This window comes from Macaca mulatta, chromosome 9, assembly GCF_049350105.2.
Source record: "Macaca mulatta isolate MMU2019108-1 chromosome 9, T2T-MMU8v2.0, whole genome shotgun sequence".
Taxonomy (NCBI): domain Eukaryota; kingdom Metazoa; phylum Chordata; class Mammalia; order Primates; family Cercopithecidae; genus Macaca; species Macaca mulatta.
Genome location: NC_133414.1, coordinates 114,865,388 through 114,884,445, shown reverse-complemented (window position 1 = coordinate 114,884,445; position 19,058 = coordinate 114,865,388). Strand labels below are relative to the sequence as shown.

The following is a 19,058-nucleotide window of genomic DNA, read 5'->3' as shown; positions in this document are numbered from 1 at the left end:
CCATCCTTCCAAGCCACAAACAGTCTTGTAACATCTTACATTTATTTTTACCTCTTCCAAAAATGTTTAAGTTAAATTATTCTAAACACCTGAGATCTTGAATCAAAACTTAGCTTTGGCACTGTGAGAACAACAGTACCAGGAGCAGAAGATAAACAACTCCTCTGATTTCCCACAGAAGAAAGTGTGGAAAGGAGAAAACCAAAAGTAAATAAACCAGAGCTATGGGAATGTAACTGAGTAAGCAAGCATATCCCAAAAACCCAGACCATGCAAGACAGGCGATCTGCAAGTCTGAGAGGATGACCTACTTAATCCCCACATCAGGAAAGCTCAGAATTGTATCAACACGCCTTAAAATTCAATAGGATGGGATTTGTTTCCCCTTTCTTGACCTCCAAGGTTGCAATGTTCTGGATTTACTTGTGTTTGTTTGTTTGTGGTTTCCACATAGCATGCAGTTTTCAGGCCAGACTTTGCTCCACCTAGTGGAACTGAAAAGGATGGTTCAAAAGGGAGACCTCAGCCTGTCTACTGTGTATGCCACCAAGGAGACAGGCCACCAAGACCCTCTGTTGCTGCAGCGTGTGCCTGTAGTCCTAGGTCCTTGGGAGGCGGAAGCAGGAGAATCCATCACTCGGTGGCTGCTCTTACTGGCTGTGCAGTTAAGTGGGATCAGTGGCCCCAGTGATGTCCATGTCTGGGGTAGTAGGAGCAAGGAACCAACCCAAGCCATTCTACCACCTGGAACCTGATGATCTCCCAAGTGTTAGCCCTAATAGCTGACGGCAGGAAGGGAAGAGGTCCTCTCAAGGGTATGGGTGGACAGGCATTCAAAAGACAGGTGAAGTTTTGAATCCAAAGCCATGCAAGATACCCACAGCATCCACAAAGACCCGCCGGCTCAAACATCCACAGATGAGCTGCCTCCTAGGGGCCTGAAAAGAGGACTCTCCTTGAGACACAGCCATCCTGAGGTCCAGGACACTTAGCTTCTCTTGTGGCAGACCCTGAGAACACCTAATGATTTCCACAGGCTAAACGTGTGTGAGAGCAAACCAACGTTCCTGAGGCCGAAAATCAGAGTAGAGCCAGGACTTGGAATGGGGAAAGGAAAAAGTTCTAAGAACATGACTCAGTTCTGATTGGTTGCAGGACTGTGGAGGACACTGAGCAAATAAAGTAATTGACCAGCAGGTTTTCACTGGGACCAAAGCAAATCATGTTCTTAAAATAAAACCACATAGCAGATCAAAGCAAGAGGAAAGAAAGTTCAAGATGGGGTAAATAAGGGAGGCTCACCTGCTTACTGAATCACAGACCAAAAAAATGTGTTTTTTTCAAAATGTTTGATGTTGGCTGACAAGACAGAGCTGACTGATCACATACATCAACAAACCTGAAAGGCAGTGAGATTCGGCATATCAAAGCTTCAAACCGTCCCACCGAAAACCTGCTGTCCAAGGTAATTTCCTACACTTCACAATGCTATGTTGTTCTTGCAAGAAGGCTGACCCCAAGCTCTGCGATAATGAACAGGACCTGGTAAGGCCACAGCAGGTCCCACTAAGCCAGGATTTCTCCACCTCGGCATCACTGACATTTTGGGCTGGAAAAGTCTCTGCCGTGGGGGGCTGTCCCGAGCATTCCAGGATGCCAGTGGCACTCCCAAGCTGTGACAGTGACTAATGTCCTCTGGAAGGACAAAATTCTCCCCAAACCTAAATTCAGACATAGAACAGAATCAAGAAAGTCACCTGCAAAATCTCCAGATCTCAGTTCCTGAAGTTAGTCTGGGGAGTTGATACTAACTTACAAACCATAATACACTCTGAGGAATGCAAATAGCAATGATGGTGATCATTATTACTATACTTAATAATCACTGAGTATATTCCAAGAGCTTTACATATATTATGTCTTTTCACCTCATGACAACCCCACACTAGTACAAGTCCCATTTTATAGATGAGGAAGCTGAGGCACAAAAAGGTTATGTAACTTGCTCAAGGATAGTATAAAGTTTGGAACTCAGGTGGTCTGACCCCAGAGCCCATGACATGACCACTATGTTTGACTGTACCAAACCCCTACTCTGGAAAGCTGTTAGATCATATCCCCCAATATATAGTCATTATCTACATACAGCTATTTAGTTTAAATTATTATAAGTAAATATCACATTGGTCGGGTGTGGTGGCTCACAGCCGTGAGCTGTGTTGTAATCCCAGCACTTTAAGAGGCCAAGGTGAGCAGATCGCTTGAGCCCAGGAGTTCAAGACCAGCCTGGTCAGCATGATAAACTCCATCTCTACAAAAAATACAAAAATTAGCTGGGTGTGTGTGTGTACCTGTAGTTCCAGCTACTAGGAAGGCTGAGATAGGGGGTTTGCTTGAGGTGGAGATTGCAGTAAACCGAGATTGCACCACTGCACTTCAGCCTGGGCAACAGAGGGAGATCCTGTCTCAACCAAAAAAAAAGAAAAGAAAAAGAAAAAAAGAAAACCTTAATTGGGCACAATTACACACACCTGTAATCCCAGCACTTTGGGAGGCCAAGTCGGGCAGATCACCTGAGGTCAGGAGTTTGAGAACAGCCTGGCCAACATGGCAAAACCCAGTCTCTACTAAAAAATACAAAAATTAGCCGGGCATGATGGTGCATGCCTGTAGTCCCAGCTACTCAGGAGGCTGAGACAGGAGAATCACAAGAACCTGAGAGGCAGAGGTTGCAGTGAGCCAAGACCACGCCACTGCACTCCAGCCTGGGCAACAGAGTGAGACTCTTTCTCAAAAAAAAGAAAAGAAAACCTTGTGGTAAGTGAAATAAGCCACGAAAGACCACATAGGGTACCATTCCCTTTATATGAAATGTCCAGAATAGGCAAATCCATAGGAATGGCAAGTAGATCGCTGGTCACTAAGGGATAGAAGAAAAGGGGCTGGAAAGGGAAGTGACTGCTAACGGCTATGGGGTTTCTTTCTGGGCTAAAGAAAATATGTTAAAATTGGGTGGGGCGTGGTGGCTTCCGGCTGTAATCCCAGCACTTTGGGAGGCTGAGGCCGGCGGATCACAAGGTCGGGAGATTGAGACCATCCTGGCTAACACAGTGAAACCCCGTCTCTACTAAAAATACAAAAAATTAGCCGGACGTGGTGCTGGGCGCCTGTAGTCCCAGTTACTCAGGAGGCTGAGGCAGGAGAATAGTTTGAACCCTGGAGATCGCCCCACTGCACTCCAGCCTGGGCCACAGAGCAAGACTCCATCTCGAAAGAAAAATAAAAATAAAAATAAAGAAAATATGCTAAAATTAGCACTGATAGTCACAAATTCTGTGACTATACTGAAACACCAATTTATGTATACTTTTAAAAGGGTGAATTTTTTGGCATGTAAATTATCTCAATAAAGTTTCTTTTTTGGCCGGGCGCGGTGGCTCAATCCTGTAATCCCAGCACTTTGGGAGGCCGAGACGGGTGGATCACGAGGTCAGGAGATCGAGACCATCCTGGCTAACACGGTGAAACCCCGTCTCTACTAAAAATACAAGAAAATTAGCCGGGCGAGGTGGCGGGCGCCTGTAGTCCCAGCTACTCGGGAGGCTGAGGCAGGAGAATGGCGTGAACCCGGGGGGGCGGAGCTTGCAGTGAGCCGAAATCGCGCTACTGCACTCCAGCCTGGGGCACAGAGCAAGACTCCGTCTCAAAAAAAAAAAAAAAGTTTCTTTTCTTTTTTCTTTTTTTGAGATAGGGTCTCTCACTCTATTGCCCAGACTGGAGTGCAGTGGCGCAATCTAGGCTTGCTGCAACCTCCACCTATGGGGCTTAAGCGATTCTCCTGCCTCAGCCTCCTGAGTAGCTGGGATTACAAGTGCACAAGAATTTTTGTATTTTTAGTAGAGATGGGGTTTCACCATGTTGGCCATGCTGGTCTCGAACTCCTGACCTCAAATGATCCACCCGCCTCAGCCTCCCAAAGTGCTGGGATTACAGGTGTGAACCACTGCGTCTGACCTGATTATATCTCCATAAAGTTGATATAAAAATTAAATATGGGCGGCCAGGCACAGTGGCTCATGCCTGTAATCCCAGCACTTTGGGATGCCAAGGTGGGCCGATCGCCTGAGGTCAGGAGTTCAAGACCAGCCTGGCCAACATGGTGAAACCCCGTATCTACAAAAAAGTATGAAAAAAATTACCCAGCCGTGTTGGCAGTGCCTGTAATCCCAGCTACTTGGGAGGCTGAGGCACGAGAATCCCTTGAACCCAGGAGCCAAAGGTTGCAGTGAGCCAAGACTGCACCGTTGCACTCCAGCCTGGGCAACAAGAACGAAACTCCATCTCAAAAAAAAAAAAGAAAAGAAAAAAAATTAAATATGGAAGGCCGGGCATATGGCTCACGCCTACAATCCCAGCACTTTGGGAGGCTGAGAAAGGAAAATCGCTTGAGCCAAGGAGTTCAAGACCAGCCTGGGCAATACAGTGAGACTTCCTCTCTTTAAAAAAATTTTTAACTAAAAAAAATTAGGCTAGGCGTGGTGGCTCACGCCTGTAATCCAAACACTTTGAGAGGCCAATGTGGATCACTTGAGCCCAAGGAGTTTTAGACTAACCTGGGCAACATGGTGAGACTACCATCTCTATTTTAAATACACACACACACACACACACACACACACACACATATATATATATATAATAAAAGAGAGAAGAAAAAAAATTAAATATAGGGCTAGGTGTGGTGGCACGCACCTACAGTCCTAGCTCCTTGGGAGGCTGAGGTGGAAGGATCGCTTGAGCCCAGGAGTTCAAAGCTGCAGTGAGCTATGACTACACCACTACATTCCAGCTACAGAAACTCTATGGGCAACAGAGCAAGATCCTGTCTCTAAAAAATAAAAATATGTAAATAAACAAATAAATATTAAATATGCTTCAAAATTCAGTTATCCTAGCCACATTTCAAATGCTCAGCAGCCACCTGGCTAAGTGGCTACTGAATTGGATGGCACAGAGAGAGATCATTTCCAGCATCACAGAAAGTTCTACTGGATGGTACAGCCTTAGATGAATGGATGAAAGGCCTCCTGACCATGTGACAACAGCCTCCCTTTCCAGCCTCCCCCAGTTCCACACTCCTCCACACATACACACACAAAGCTTCTGCCACAGAGTACATGCTACCTCCAAACACACTCTCCATTTTCATTCTTCCACACTGGAATCCATTTTTCCCTTTCCTGGTTCATAGATATTCTACTCATCCTTATCAACCTTTAAAGTCCTGAACAAATGCTTTTTCCTTAATGAAGTTCTTCCTAGCACCCCATCTTCCTCTTGCCCTAGCAGAATCAGTTGCTCTGACAGTCCTTTGTTTGTACTTGCATTTCAGCAAAACCTCTGGATTACAATTCACCGTGTGTGTTATCTGTTCTTGCCACAAGATTACCAGCTACTGGGGAACAGGGATTCCATACTCATTTGATGGTTCCCAGAGCCCAGCAATAATAGCCTGCTGCAAAGAGTAGACGTTTCAGTAAATGTCCATTCTTTCATGCCTACTGAATTCCACTGAAAGAGTTTACAGAAACTCAAGGTGCTGATTTTACACTTTGGTATATCAAATGCACTAAGAAGGTGAGGTAAAAGGGACTAGAATCTGGAAGTCTCGCATCCTACTATTGTACAAGAAGGAATGATGGTGATGGCATTGACATACCATTTGAAAGAAAGGAAAATGGAGCCAGGCGCGGTGGCTCACGCCTATAATCACTGCACTTTGGGAGGCCGAGGCGGGCAGATCACGAGGTCAGGAGATCGAGACCATCCTGGCTAATACGGTGAAACCCCGTCTCTATTAAAATTACAAAAAAATTAGCCAGGCGTGGTGGTGGGCACCTGTAGTCTCAGCTACTCGGGAAGCTGAGGCAGAAGAATGGCATGAACCTGGGAGGTGGAGCTTGCAGTGAGCAGACATCGCACCACTGTACTCCAGCCTGGGTGATAGAGCGAGACTCCATCTAAAAAAGAAAAGAAAAGAAAGGAAAGAAAAGAAAGAAGAAAGAAAGAAGAATGAAATAGGGCTTCCAGGCTGAAAACTGGGCAATGGGGGTGAGTAAGGTGAGGTGGGAACCAAAGGGTATGCCATTGAGGGTTAGGTGGGAAAAAATAGCAGGAACTGGGGCCCCCATCCAGCTCGAAGTTTTAAGCTTGGCAAAGGAAAGGAAAGGTAAGGACTGCATCTCTAGAGATGTGTCCCTAAACCACTGGCTGAGTTACCCTATGAAAAAAGACATTTCTACCAAAACATTATTTTATTTATTTTATTTATTTATTTATTTTTTTTGAGGCAGAGTCTCACTCTGTCCCCGAGGCTGGAGTGGAGTGGCGCAATCTCAGCTCACTGCAAGCTCCGCCTCCCGGGTTCACGCCATTTTCCTGCCTCAGCCTCCCGAGTAGCTGGGACTACAGGCGCCCACCACTGCGCCCAGCTAATTTTTTTTTATTTTTAGTGGAGACAGGGTTTCACCGTGTTAGCCAGGATGGTCTTGACCTCCTGACCTCATGATCCGCCCGCCTCGGCCTCCCAAAGTGCAGAGATTACAGGCGTGAGCCACCGCGCCCGGCCCAAAACATTATTTTAAATAACATAGTCAAATATTCTGTTTAGGCCGGGCACAGTGGCTCACACCTGTAATCCCAACACTCTGGGAGGCTGAGATGGACAGATCGCTTGAGCCCAGGAATTCAGGACCAGCCTGGGCAACATGGCGAAACTCCATCTCTACAGAAAAACACAAAAATTAGCAGGGTGTGGTGGCATGCACCTGTAGTCCCAGTTACTCAGGAGGCTGAGGTGGGAGGCTCACTTAAGCCTGGGAGGTCGAGGCTGCAGTGATCCAAGATCACATCACACCACTGCACTCCAGACTGGGCAACAGAGTGAGATCCTGTCTCAAAAACAAAACAAAAACAACAATGACAAAAACAAACATTCTGGTTAAATCTAAACAACCAAAAGAAACTCTGTGTATCTCAATCATAATCTAACTGGAGGAAACAAATGCCAAGGCTGTTGGAGTCTCTATTGTTTTCTCATTATTTTTTATTTTTTGAGATGGCGTGTTACTCTGTCACCAGGCTAGAGTGCAGCAGCATGACCTTGGCTCACCACAACCTCCACCTCCCAGATTCAAGAGATTCTTCTGCCTCAGCCTCCCGAGTAGCTGGGACTACAGGCGCACACCACCATGCCTGGCTAATTTTTATATTTTTAGTAGAGACGGGGTTTCACCATGTTGGCCGGGATGGTCTTGATCTCTTGACCTTGTGATCTGCCTGCCTCGGCCTCCCAAAGTGCTGGGATTACAGGGGTGAGCCACTACGCCCGTCCTTTTTCATTCTTTATAGATTTAAGCATTCACGTCTGTGAGCTGTAATGTCATAACCTATAGGAGAATTAAGTCTAAGTTCCTAACCACAGAATGAACTAGATGATGAACTTTCCAGGGCCTGCCTGCATAACAAGAAATGGCTGTTTCAATGCAGAACTGGTAACAGGGAAAGCAAGTTGCCCAATATCATTTATTTCTGATAGTAAATGTGTATGTAAAAAAAAAAAAAAAAAGATTTTAAGTAGATCAATTTTGTGGGAGAAATGCAATAAGGTGCAGATATCATTATTCGACACAGAATGAGTACAAGTAAGTCCTCCTGAATTCAAAGTTAGCTGGACTTCACTGTTGAATTAAGGACAGTGGGTACTTGAAGTAGCCCTGTGCCAAAACGGCCTTGGGATTTTTTTTCCTTACTGATTTGTACAAGCAACCCTTTCCCCCCAGACAAAAAAAAAAACCCAAAAAATACATTGACTAAATTGTGGTGGATTCAGAGTTAATAATTATATAGCAACTTGCATTCCAAAGGTTAAAATTCAAAACAGAAATCTCACTATAGATATCTGGTAGTCCCGGACAGAAAGAGACAGGGTATAAGGTGAGGGATGGGAGTGTATGGGGAGTGTCAGGAGTGAGGGTATGTGGGCACTGGTTAGGAAGAGGGCCACCGCTCATTACAAAAACTTTCCCTCCTCTGCAGGAATTGTAACCACGTAACAGCTGTTGGTCAGTGCTAGCATTCATCCAAATGCAACAAAGTACAAAAGACACCTGTCCCCAAAATTAAGTATTAGAAGTGCCAGAGATACAAGAAAGCAGCCTGTGGTTTGCAAACTGCAATTAGGATACAATATTAACAATCCCCTTCCACATCTTCACAACACCTCCCAGGCTCCATGACCTAGTAGGAACCTCCACTTTCCATCATTCCCCTTGCTGAAAAAGTGGATCTAGTTCCTATCTTTGACCAGCCCATCTTCAAAAGCTCTGACATTCCTAAACCAACCCTCTACCGATGTCATTTATTGGTTATTGGGGACAGCCTTTTCAAGATACTTATAGAAACAGACACGCGCAAAGGAAAAGTAAATTCTGTGTTTACTATATTCTATATTTTGTTGTCTCAGGACTATAACTTTTCTAGTAAACAAAGAAAATGTATTTCTCCTTCCAGTTTATGATTTTCACTGGAAAAACAACCCCAACAAAGGCTAAAACAGAAGGGTCCCAACCCTAGAAAAGGGAATACGCTGGGCTAGAAAATGAGCTCCATTCCTTTCATATGGTATTTCTAGTATACACAAACATATCCTAAAGAAAAATTAGATGCTTCAATGCATAAATAAATTGTGGTATACAGACAACGGAAAGTTACTTGGTCATAAACAGGAATGAAGTACTAGTACATGCTACGATGTGAATAGGCCTTGAAAACATAACGCTAAGTGAAAGAAGCCAGGCACAAAGACCACATATTGTAGGATCTCATTTATATAAAATATCCAGAATAGATAAATCCATAGAGACTGAAAGCAGACTGGTGGTTGCCAGGGGCTGGGGGAAGAGGGAGACACAGAGTAACTGCTTAGTAGGGACGAGGTTTTCTGCTGGGGTGATGAAAATGTTTTGGAACTAGATAGAGGTGGTAGTTGCACAACATTGTAAGTGTACTAAATACCACTGAATTGTTCACTTTAAAATGTTTTTTGTCATGTGAATTTCAACTTTTTTTTTTTTTTTTTTTGAGACGGAGTCTCACTCTGTCACCCAGGCTGGAGTGCAGTGGCCGGATCTCAGCTCACTGCAAGCTCCGCCTCCCGGGTTCACGCCATTCTCCTGCCTCAGCCTCCCGAGTAGCTGGGACTACAGGCGCCTGCCACCTCGCCCGGCTAGTTTTTTGTATTTTTTAGTAGAGACGGGGTTTCACTGTGTTACCCAGGATGGTCTCGATCTCCTGACCTCGTGATCCGCCCGTCTCGGCCTCCCAAAGTGCTGGGATTACAGGCTTGAGCCACCGCGCCCGGCCTCAACTTATTTTTTAATCAGTATTTTAAAACAGAGGATAATGGGCAAAACAAGATGTATTTGTGAAAAGGCAGTCCTAAAACTCCTAGGGAAAAGATAAGTATTTTTGCTGGCACTCAGTTTCTGCTCTTGTTCACAACAGAAGTTCAAGCGCTAAGTTGTATAGACTTTGCCATTATGCTATGTGTCTATGTCTGTATGCCTTTCTGAAAAAAACGGGGAAAAGAACAGAAAGTGAAGAAAAAAGAATAATAAAGCTTTGCCAAATGCAAAGAAGGAGGGGTGATTGCCCCCACTGCACCCCACCCAACTTGGCACCAGCAGTAACGCTCTGGTTAGGGTTTCGAAATGCCAGCTGGAGCTGGAATCAGCACATGCAAGCTTCTCTGCCTGGGTAAGGAGCAAGCCACCCAGCAAGAAAAGCTGGGGTGCTCCATTTGCTGCCCATATTGGCATCAGAACCACCCTGTGGTCAAAAGCCCTGAGCTGGCTCAGATCAGAATCCGTGCCTTGCTCTCCCAGGCCAGCCAGCCTAACCGCAAGAGCTTGTTACAGCTCAAAGAGTGCTCCTCCTCCTGAGGGGTTCCACTCTGTTTCATCCCACCTGCCTTCTGAGAGTCCTGCCTCCAACCAAGGGCGCCATGGCTTACAGATTTAAAAATGGGGCCAAGTCTCTCCCAGGAACATAATAATTTTTTTTTTTTTTTTAAAGAGACTAAGATGCCCTCGGAACTTTCCCCAGTCCATCCTGAAAGAAATATCCTCTCAGGATCCTCTCCTTCATAGGCCAACTCAATAGCCTGTGTACCCCTACACAGACAGACGTACATACTGCATTGCTGCCTGGGACACCTGCTCCACAGAGGGGACACGAATAAGGCCCACATCCCCAGCTTGGCACCGCTATCCAGCCACAGTCACCCCAGCCCGCCTAACCAACCTGCCGTCTCAAACGCCCCTCACTCGCTTGGCATCATGCCTCTGCCACCTCCTTGACACCAAAACTGTCACAGGTGTCCCTCAGCTAAACACCGACGCCCCTTTAGATCCTGTCCACGCCAGGCATAGACGCCCCTCTCGGGACCCCTCAACTCTTGGCAACAACACTCCTTCAGACCCCTCCAGCCAGGCCTCGACGACCTCCAGGACCCAGCATGGCCCAGACGCCCCCTCCCCCTTACCTGCGGGGGTTCAGCCCTGGCTGACAGGGGGCTGGGCAGCGCCTGGAGGAGCAGGAGCGCCATGCCACCCAGGAGCCTTCTCCTCTCCATCCCCCTCCTGCTCCTGCTCCTCCGCCACGGCGCCGCCACCTCCCTCCTCCTCCTCCTCCCTCTCCTCCTCTACCCTCTTCTTCCTTCTTCCCTTCTTTTCCTGTTTGACTCTCCCCTCCCGCTTCCGGCTCGGCTCCACTCCGCCCCGCACAAAACACCCTCCCAGACACGCGGGAGACTCTCCATTTCCAGCTCCTCGTTGGCCTTTGCCCTTTGCCCATTGATCAATGTAGCTGTCGATCAAACATAAGTCCCGCCTTCTCCTGAAGACGAAGCGATCCAGCCAATAAAAAGTAGGAGGAAGCTGGGCCATCTTGAAAGCTGCGAGGAGGTGTAAAATGCGTCCCAACCCGCAGAGAGTGGCGGAAGTAGCTACATAAATGGGCGAGGCCACACAGGTGGATGGAAAAGGCTATTACTGATGTAGCCATCTTGAGTGTGGCGGAAGTACTAGTTTTCCAGTTTTCCACAGCAAAAAAAAAGAAAAAGAGGTATAGTGGTTCTTAACGGTGCTGGAAAATAAATTATTCCTGAAAGGTAACCAGGCGCTCCTGAAAAGGAAAACAATTGCAACGTAAAAATCTTTTAATGTCTTTTGTCTTGCAGCACAGCACTAAAACCAGGATGCCTCTCTTGGTCTCAACTGCCCAAATAGCAACTTAGGTCCGTTTAAATTCCCTAGAAGACAGTACCTTTATCTGAGGCATAGTGCTTCGTCACCCCAAGTTCGACGGACGAAATTCTGGTTCTGCCTCACAAATTGCTCTGAAATCCACCATCCATTGCTTCAATCCATGTTCTTCTAGCTAAATACAAATGGCTTCCCTGCTGCCCTGCAAGTTGCCAATTCTTCCCTCTCAAATTTCTGCCACATACCACAACCGTACCACATTAAACCAAATATTATTATATCATGGCCTCCTCTTTTAAATACTTCATCTACCTACAGAATAGAGGGTCCAAACTTCCCAACACGGTCCTCTCTGTGACTTCGTCCCTGTCTACTCTTTATGTCACCTCTCACCACTACATTTTCCCACACATTCCACTCACACTGACCACTGAAGAGATGCCCAATAACTTCATTTACATATTGCAGATACAGTTCCTTGCTTACAAACTCCTAGCCCCCACTCCTTGCTGCTGCTTCTGGATTCTCGTAACACATCTGCCTGCCCAGTATGCAGCTTTTTGTATAGCATATCAGGTCTTTCTTCTTCTTTTAAAGCCTGTAATATTCTGTACAAGGCTCAACCAGGAGCTTGATCAATGTTAGTAAAATAGCCAGGCGTGGTGGCTCATGCTTATAATCCTAGCCCTTTGGGAGGCTGAGGCAGATGAATCCCTTGAGCTCAGGAGTTTGAAACCAGCCTGGACAACATGGCGAGACCCTGTCTCTACAAAAATAAAAAAATTAAATTAGCCGAATTAGCCAAGCATGGTGGTACGCACTTGAAGTCCCAGCTACTTGGGAGGCTGAGGTGGGACAATCACCAGAGCTAGGGAGGTTGAGCCTGCAGTGAGCCTTGATTGTCCCACTGTACTCCAGCCTGGGCAACAGAGTGAGACTCTGTCTCCAAAAAAAAAAAAAAAAAAGGCCAGGTGTGGTGGCTCATGCCTGTAATCCCAGCACTTTGGGAGGCTGAGGTGGGCGGATCCTGAGGTCAGGAGCTCGAGCCTGGCCAACATGGTGAAACCCCATCTCTACTAAAAACACAAAAAATTAGCCAGGCGTGGTGGTGCACGCCTGTAGTCTCAGCTACTCAGGAGGCAGAGGCAGAATAATTGCTTGAACCCGGGAGGCAAAGGTTGCAGTGAGTCGAGATTGTGCCACTGCACTCCAGCCTGGGTGACAGAGTGAGACTCTGTCTCAAAAAAAAGCAAAAAAAAAAAAGTTGGTAAAATAAATGGACAAAGGAAGACCCATGGCAAATAACACAGTTGACTGTAGCAGTCAATTTCCTCTCAAAAACCTGTCAAAATGTTTTACAGCCTGGCCCAGTCTAGCCCCCATCTGAACCCAGAGGGAGTTGTTCTTGGCTTAAGTGTTGGAAAAATGGGAAACAGGTAAGAGTTAAGTCAGTTTTGCCTCAGCTTAAGAAAGTCCATAGTTCTGGGTCTATCTTGATCCTGCTTTGCCAAGTACTGCAAAAAGTGACAAGTATTTTTGCCAATCTCTCATTTCTTAGAAACTTATCCATCCCACAAGTCAAGCTTCTTAGAGAAGAAGTAAAAATTGAGTACTAGGCAAGGACCAAATTATTTTCATGGCACAAGGTTTCTCAATCCCGGCCTCAAAAAGTTGTAAGTCTTCCATATAAAGGCTAGGTTTCATCATCACTAAGAAACCCCAGGTAGGGTGCAGTGGCTCACGCCTGTAATCCCAATACTTTGGGAGGCCAAGGTGTGAGGATTGCTTGAGGTCAGGGGTTCAAGACCAACCTGGGAAACATAGTGAGGCCCTCTGTCTACAAAAAACTTAAAAATTAGCTGGGCATGGTAGTCAGGAAACCTTTAGGATTCTGGTTCTAGCCAGGATTGAGGAAAAGATCTTAAATCAAAAGGAAGCTTCTATACCTCTTCTTCATTTCCTCCTTCTCTCCTGAGCAATGGAACCTTTTACCCATGCAATTCAAGCCGAACTCAGGAAAAAGAAGCTACTCAGGAGGTTGAGGCAGCAGTGAGTCATGATCATGCCACTGCACTCCAGCCTAGGCAAGAGAGTGATACCCTTTTTCTCTCAATAAATAAGAAATCCCAATTCAATTTGGCAAACACCAAGGATTTTGCCGCAACTTCCTTTTCTGCTTTTACCTGAAAGCTCAAGCTGAGCTATTGGATAGGACAGTCTGGATTAGCACTTCCCACACCAAGGCCTTTTAGTAACCTTAACTGCCTCTTGTTCAACATCCCACAGCAGCCAACTCAAAGAAGAGAGATGTTACAAAATGAGACTGAGATGCAATTTGAGTGACCACTTTTTAGAATGTCCCTGAACATTATAGCCACCACATACCTTCTAGACATTTCCAAAAGAGCAGTTGTCTGTAAAAGAACAGGAAATCCAAGAGGCTTGAGGAGCTGAGAAGGAATGGGAAACATTGTAGGTTCTGAAAGAACATCAGTCAGGAGTTGTTTCCAAGCTCGACTGGCTCTGATAATGTTTCTCTTTTCCTATTTGCTTTTGGAAATAAAGTCAGGTCTCCTGTCCTAAGGAAGCTAGCTCAAAGACAGACTTTTCTGTTCAGATACCAGCTAAAATCAAATTGCATACGCTACAACATGGATGAACCTTGAAAACATTATCCTAAGAAGCCAGACACAGAGGGCCACATATTGCATTACTCCACTTATATGAAATGTTCAGAATATGCAAATCTCTAAAGACAGGAAGTGAATTGTGAGGTGCTGGCAGGTAGGGAGAATGTGGAGTGACTGCTAATGGGTGTGGGGTTTCTTTTGGGGCTAAGAAAAATGTTCTGAGGCCAGATGCAGTGGTTCATGTGTATAATTCCAACACTTTGGAAGGCTGAGGTGGGAGGATCGCTTGAGGCCATGAGTTCAAGACCAGCCTGGCAACACAGTGAGATCCCATCAAAAAAATCAAATTAGCCTGTAGTCCCAGCTACCCCAGAGGCTGAGGCAGGAGGATCACCTGAGACCAGGATGTTGAGGCTGCAGTGAGTAGTGATTGCACTACTGCACTCCAACCCAGGTAACAGAGTGAGATCCTGTCTCAAAATAATTCTGGAATTACATAGTGGTGATGGTTGTACAACTTTGTGACTACATTAAAAACCACTGAATTGTATACTTTAGAAGGACTAAGTTTATGGTATGTGTCAAGCTGCAGTCAATTCCTTGGCCTCGGGGAGGAGGCCCTTTCCGCTTAGAGCAGTGCTCCTCCACGTATGGTGCCGAGACCAACAGATTCAGCATCACCCGGCGATGACCAGAAATGCGCATTCTCAGGCTCCAACCCAGAGTGACAGAATTAGGAATCTGCAACGGACCCTGCAATCTGTGCTTTAACAAGTCTGCGAGCTGATTCTGATACGTGTTTTCTTTTCTCGGGAAGGAGTCTCACTCTGTCGCCCAGGTTGGAGTGCAGCGGCGCAATCTCGGCTCACCGCGACTTCCGCCTCCCGGGTTCAAGTGATTCTCCAGTCTCAGCCCCAAGTAGCTGGGATTACAGGTGTGCACCACCACGCCAGGCCAATTTTTTGTATTTTTAGTAGAGATGGGGTTTCACCATGTTGGTCAGGCTGGTCTTGAACTCCTGACCTCAGGTGATCCGCCTGCCTCGGCCTCCCAAAGTGTGGGCATTATAGGCGTGAGCCGCCGCACCTGGCTGATGCATGTGCTTAAGAACCACTGCTCCAGGGCAGGGGAAACTTTTTGTGTCAAGGATCAGACAGTAAATATTTTAGGCTTTGCACGCCATGTAGGAAGGGTCTCTGTCATTCCTGTTGTTCCTTTTTACAACTCTTTAAAAATGTAAAAATCTGCTTAGCTCCCAGTTGCAGAAAAACAGGTGGCAGGTGGATTTGGCCCCTTGGGCCATGGCTTGCCAACTCTTGCTCTAGGGCAACACAGTTCCCATTCTGGGAGATCTCTGGAGCTTCCTGTGGAGACAGGTGGATTTCCCCTTTAATAAGGGAAATAAACAACAGCTTCCAGGCATCAGACGAGTTCCCTTTATATAATAGTTGTGATACCCTCTAACATGCCAAGGCCAAAGTAAGGCCAGATCCAGCTTTCCATTCAGGCTTTATTAACTTAGTTTACAGTTTGTGTGTGTGTGTGCCTATGTGCTCTTTCAACAAATTTATTCAGTTCACAGTGATATTGTTTGGACGGAGAGAGCAATCCTACCAGACAAAACTCATACACACATTGATTCCAGATGAGAAACAACAGTCCCCCAAGGAGCTTGAGAAATCACCTAGGGCAGCCAAGCTGGGGAAGGGAAGTGGCTGTGCTTTGCTCTGTGTCCTTTAAGGCTTTTTGGTCCTGGTTGATTTCCTCTCAGAAGGTTCCAAATAAAACTTCCCTTTCCTATTCAGTACACACCAGTCTTTCTTTGCTGTTTAACCTACTGGGCTGAGGAACGGAAGCAGGCAGAAAATTATACCCATTAAAGTGTATGGTTAATGCCTACATATATCATTTTTACACACAGTTAGTGGACTTATCTTTTAAAACAGACATATGTGGCAGTGGGGAAAGAGAACTTCCCTTATTATACAGAAGATTCCAAGAATAGATTCAGACATGATTTGAAGAACCATGTAACTCTGCTGCCTTGCACGGTCCCCTTTTTAGCACTAATAACTCCTAGGTGTCTGATCATTTCAAGGTTAGCAGCATTCCCAAAAAAGCTGTACGGGCTGGGTGCAGTGGCTCATGCCTGTAATCCCAGCACTTTGGGAGGCTGAGGCGGGCAGATCACCTGAGGTCAGGAGTTCGAGACCAGCCTGGCCAACATGGTGAAACCCCATCTCTACTAAAATACAAAAATTAGCCGGGCGTGGTGGCGGGTGCCCTGTAATCCCAGCTACTTGAGAGGCTGAGGCAGGAAAATTGCTTGAACCCAGGAGGCAGAGGTTGCAGTGAGCTGAGATCGTGCCACTATACTCCATCCTGGACGACAGAGCAAGACTCCATCTTGGGGAAAAAAAAAAAAAAAGCTGTCTGACCAGGGGCCAACGAGGAGGAGGATGGGGAAGGGTGGAGATGAGCCCCAAGGGGACAGAGTCCTTTCCCCCTTCTTTTTCCTGAGTTCGGCTAGAATTACATGATTAAAAGGTTCCATTGCTCGGGAGAGAAGTGAAGAAGAAAGAGATATAGAAGCTTCCTTTTGATCCAAGGTCTTTTCCTCAATCCTGGCTGGAACCAGAATCCTAAAGGTTTCCTAACTTTTCCAAATGATTTGCTTGGTGTCTCCTCCCTGAGAGGGCCTCAGCTTCTGGTTTCCAGGGGACAGGGGTTAAGGAGGAAGCAGCTAGAAGACATTGGCCTTTGCTACCCTTTTTCACTTTTTTCCCCTGAGGTCCAATCAACCAGTACTAGGGTGTAGGCATGAGGCATTCATTGTCCCACCCCCCAATCTCTCCTGGCTTTCGGGCCTTGTTGGCAAAGAGGAAGGAGGACACAAGTGTGCATGTAGCTAAGAAGGAGCTGGTGAATATGGGAATAGACTGGTCCTTGCTGAGGTGGGGCATTTAGAGACCCTTATTGAAGTAGACATAAGGCTCAAGTTCTCCATACTTGGCCTTGATGGTGTCTTGGAGCTCTGGTTCCAGATAGGAAACGGGCAATTCACTGAAAAGAGAGCAGAAGGGGATTATGAGCATGCCACCGGGGACAAGCAGTAAGTTACCCTCAGATGAAGCCCAACTCAAATATCACCTCCAAGAAGCCCTCCTGATTTTTCCAACTAGGATTATTATTGGCCTTTGTATACCACAATGTTGCTTTACCATTACTCAGGCCTGACTTCATCCTCCTTGGGCTATGGTTCTTCGTTTCAACTTCCATCTTCTCCACAAGATTACAAACACAGTGCTTGGGACACAAGAGATGTCTAGCAGATGACCATGGAACTAGTATTGAACTAGAATACCAGGAAGCGGAGACTGGAATCGTCTGGGTATATATTCAAGCTACGCTTGTCTCCTGGGGCCAGTCACCCACCGCCCCACAGTCTGATGTATCCCTTCCCTTTTCCATCATCCATTCTCCCTGCTTCCTCCTTCTTGGACACACAAAGGAAATAGAGGGGTTTTGGTTTTCAGTCCTCTGCTTGTCCCTTTATTTATTTATTTATTGAGATAGAGTTTCGCTCTTGTTGCCCAGGCTGGAGTGCAGTGGCGCAATCTTGGCTCACTGCAACCTCCACTTCTCAGGTTCAAGCAATTCTCCTGCCTCAACCTCCCAAGAAGCTGGGATTACAGGCATGCACCACCACGCCCGGCTAATTTGGTATTTTTGGTAGAAATGGGGTTTCTCCATGTTGGTCACGCTGGTCTCGAAATCCACCCAACTCGGCCTCCCAAAGTGCTGGGATTATAGGCGTGAGCCGCCACGACTGGCCCCCTTATTCAGTGTTAAAGACCAGCGGGGAACGGTGGCTCATGCCTGTAATCCCAGCACTTTCGGAGGCTGAGGCGGGTGGATCACCTGAGGTCAGGATTTCAAGACCAACCATGGCCAACATGGTGAAACCCCGTCTCTACTAAAAATACAAAACGAAGCCAGGTGTGGTGGCGCACACACATAATGCCAGCACTTTGGGAGACGGAGGCGGGCGGATCACAAGGTGAGGAGATTGAGACCATCCTGGCCAACATAGTGAAACCCTGTTTCTACTAAAAATACAAAAATTAGCTGGGCGTGGTGGCGCATGCCTGTAATCCCAGCTACTCGTGAGGCTGAGGCAGGAGAATCGTTCAGGGAGTCAGAGGTTGCAGTGAGCCAGGATCACACCACTGCACTCCAGCCTGGCGACAGAGTAAGACTCCATCTCAAAAAAAAAAAAAAAAAAAAAAAAAAAGAAAATGAGCTAGGCATGGTGGCAGGCACCTGTAATCCCAGCTACTCCGGAGGCTGAGGCAGGAGAATCGCTTGAACCGGGAGGCAGAGGCTGTAGTGAGCCAAGATAGTGTCACTGCACTCCAGCCTGGACAATAAGAGTGAAACTCCATCTCAAAAAAAAAAAAAAAAAAAAAGTGAAAAACCAGATCCAGCCAGAGGAGAGCTTCCTAATAACCCAGCCGGCAGGGAGAGAAAGTCTCCTGTTGCTCTCCCACCTTCTCTCCAAGGCAGTCCTTGCTCCACTGGGAGGGAGCAACCTTATTCCTGCCCCTGGCTTCTCCCGCCCCTCGCAGATCTGTTTTGGTTTACCAAAATTCACCAGGGTTAAGAGGCCCAGCCTTTAGGCTGATGGACACCTGTCCTCAGACAGGTGCTGCCCTTCCTGCCCCTTCCCTGTCTCCTTCTGAACAGCAGGCAGATTAGGGAGCACACTGGCAGGGCGGTCAGTTAAACCAAGTAAGGAATGAACAGCAGATACCATTTCTGTGGGAAGAGCCCACACGCCACTGGCACCATGAAGATGAGGCTGCAAGAAAGGAGAAACCAAAGCATCAGGGGACATCTCCCCACAGGCCCGCCCATCCCCTATCCCGAAGGGAAGGGAGCAATGCCCAGGCACCTGGCCTGCCTTCCCAGCTGGCCCCATATTCTTTCCCTCCAACCCTTCTCCTGTTCCCGCAGTGCGAGGATACTCATTCTGGCAGGGGGATGAAACCAGTACCCTCCCAACCCCCATCACTCATTCCCACCCTTTACTGCATTGTTCAGG

At 46.8% G+C, this 19,058-nt stretch overlaps 2 protein-coding genes across 18 annotated transcripts in view; both read right to left on the bottom strand.

Annotated features, from left to right (window-relative positions):
* WBP1L (WW domain binding protein 1 like) overlaps positions 1-10,733 on the bottom strand; it is a 78,319-nt gene extending 67,586 nt beyond the window's left edge. The window contains 1 exon segment of the mRNA NM_001194587.3: positions 10,604-10,733. Within this exon segment, the coding sequence (NP_001181516.1) occupies positions 10,604-10,693 (90 nt within the window). The 5' untranslated portion in view covers positions 10,694-10,733.
* Positions 10,734-10,788: 55 nt separating this feature from the next.
* SFXN2 (sideroflexin 2) overlaps positions 10,789-19,058 on the bottom strand; it is a 30,001-nt gene continuing 21,731 nt past the window's right edge. For 12 of the 17 annotated variants that reach the window (XM_077945385.1, XM_015148004.3, XM_015148006.3 and 9 more), the window contains 2 exons: positions 18,768-18,815; positions 15,447-17,017 (listed from right to left, as the gene is read on the bottom strand). In XM_077945385.1, the coding sequence (XP_077801511.1) occupies positions 16,918-17,017; positions 18,768-18,815 (148 nt within the window). In that variant the 3' untranslated portion in view covers positions 15,447-16,917. Of the gene's footprint in view, positions 11,245-13,709; positions 13,775-15,446; positions 17,018-18,767; positions 18,816-19,058 lie in introns of those variants that run through there. The other 5 variants (XM_077945386.1, XM_077945387.1, XM_077945391.1 and 2 more) reach the window with 3 other exon arrangements.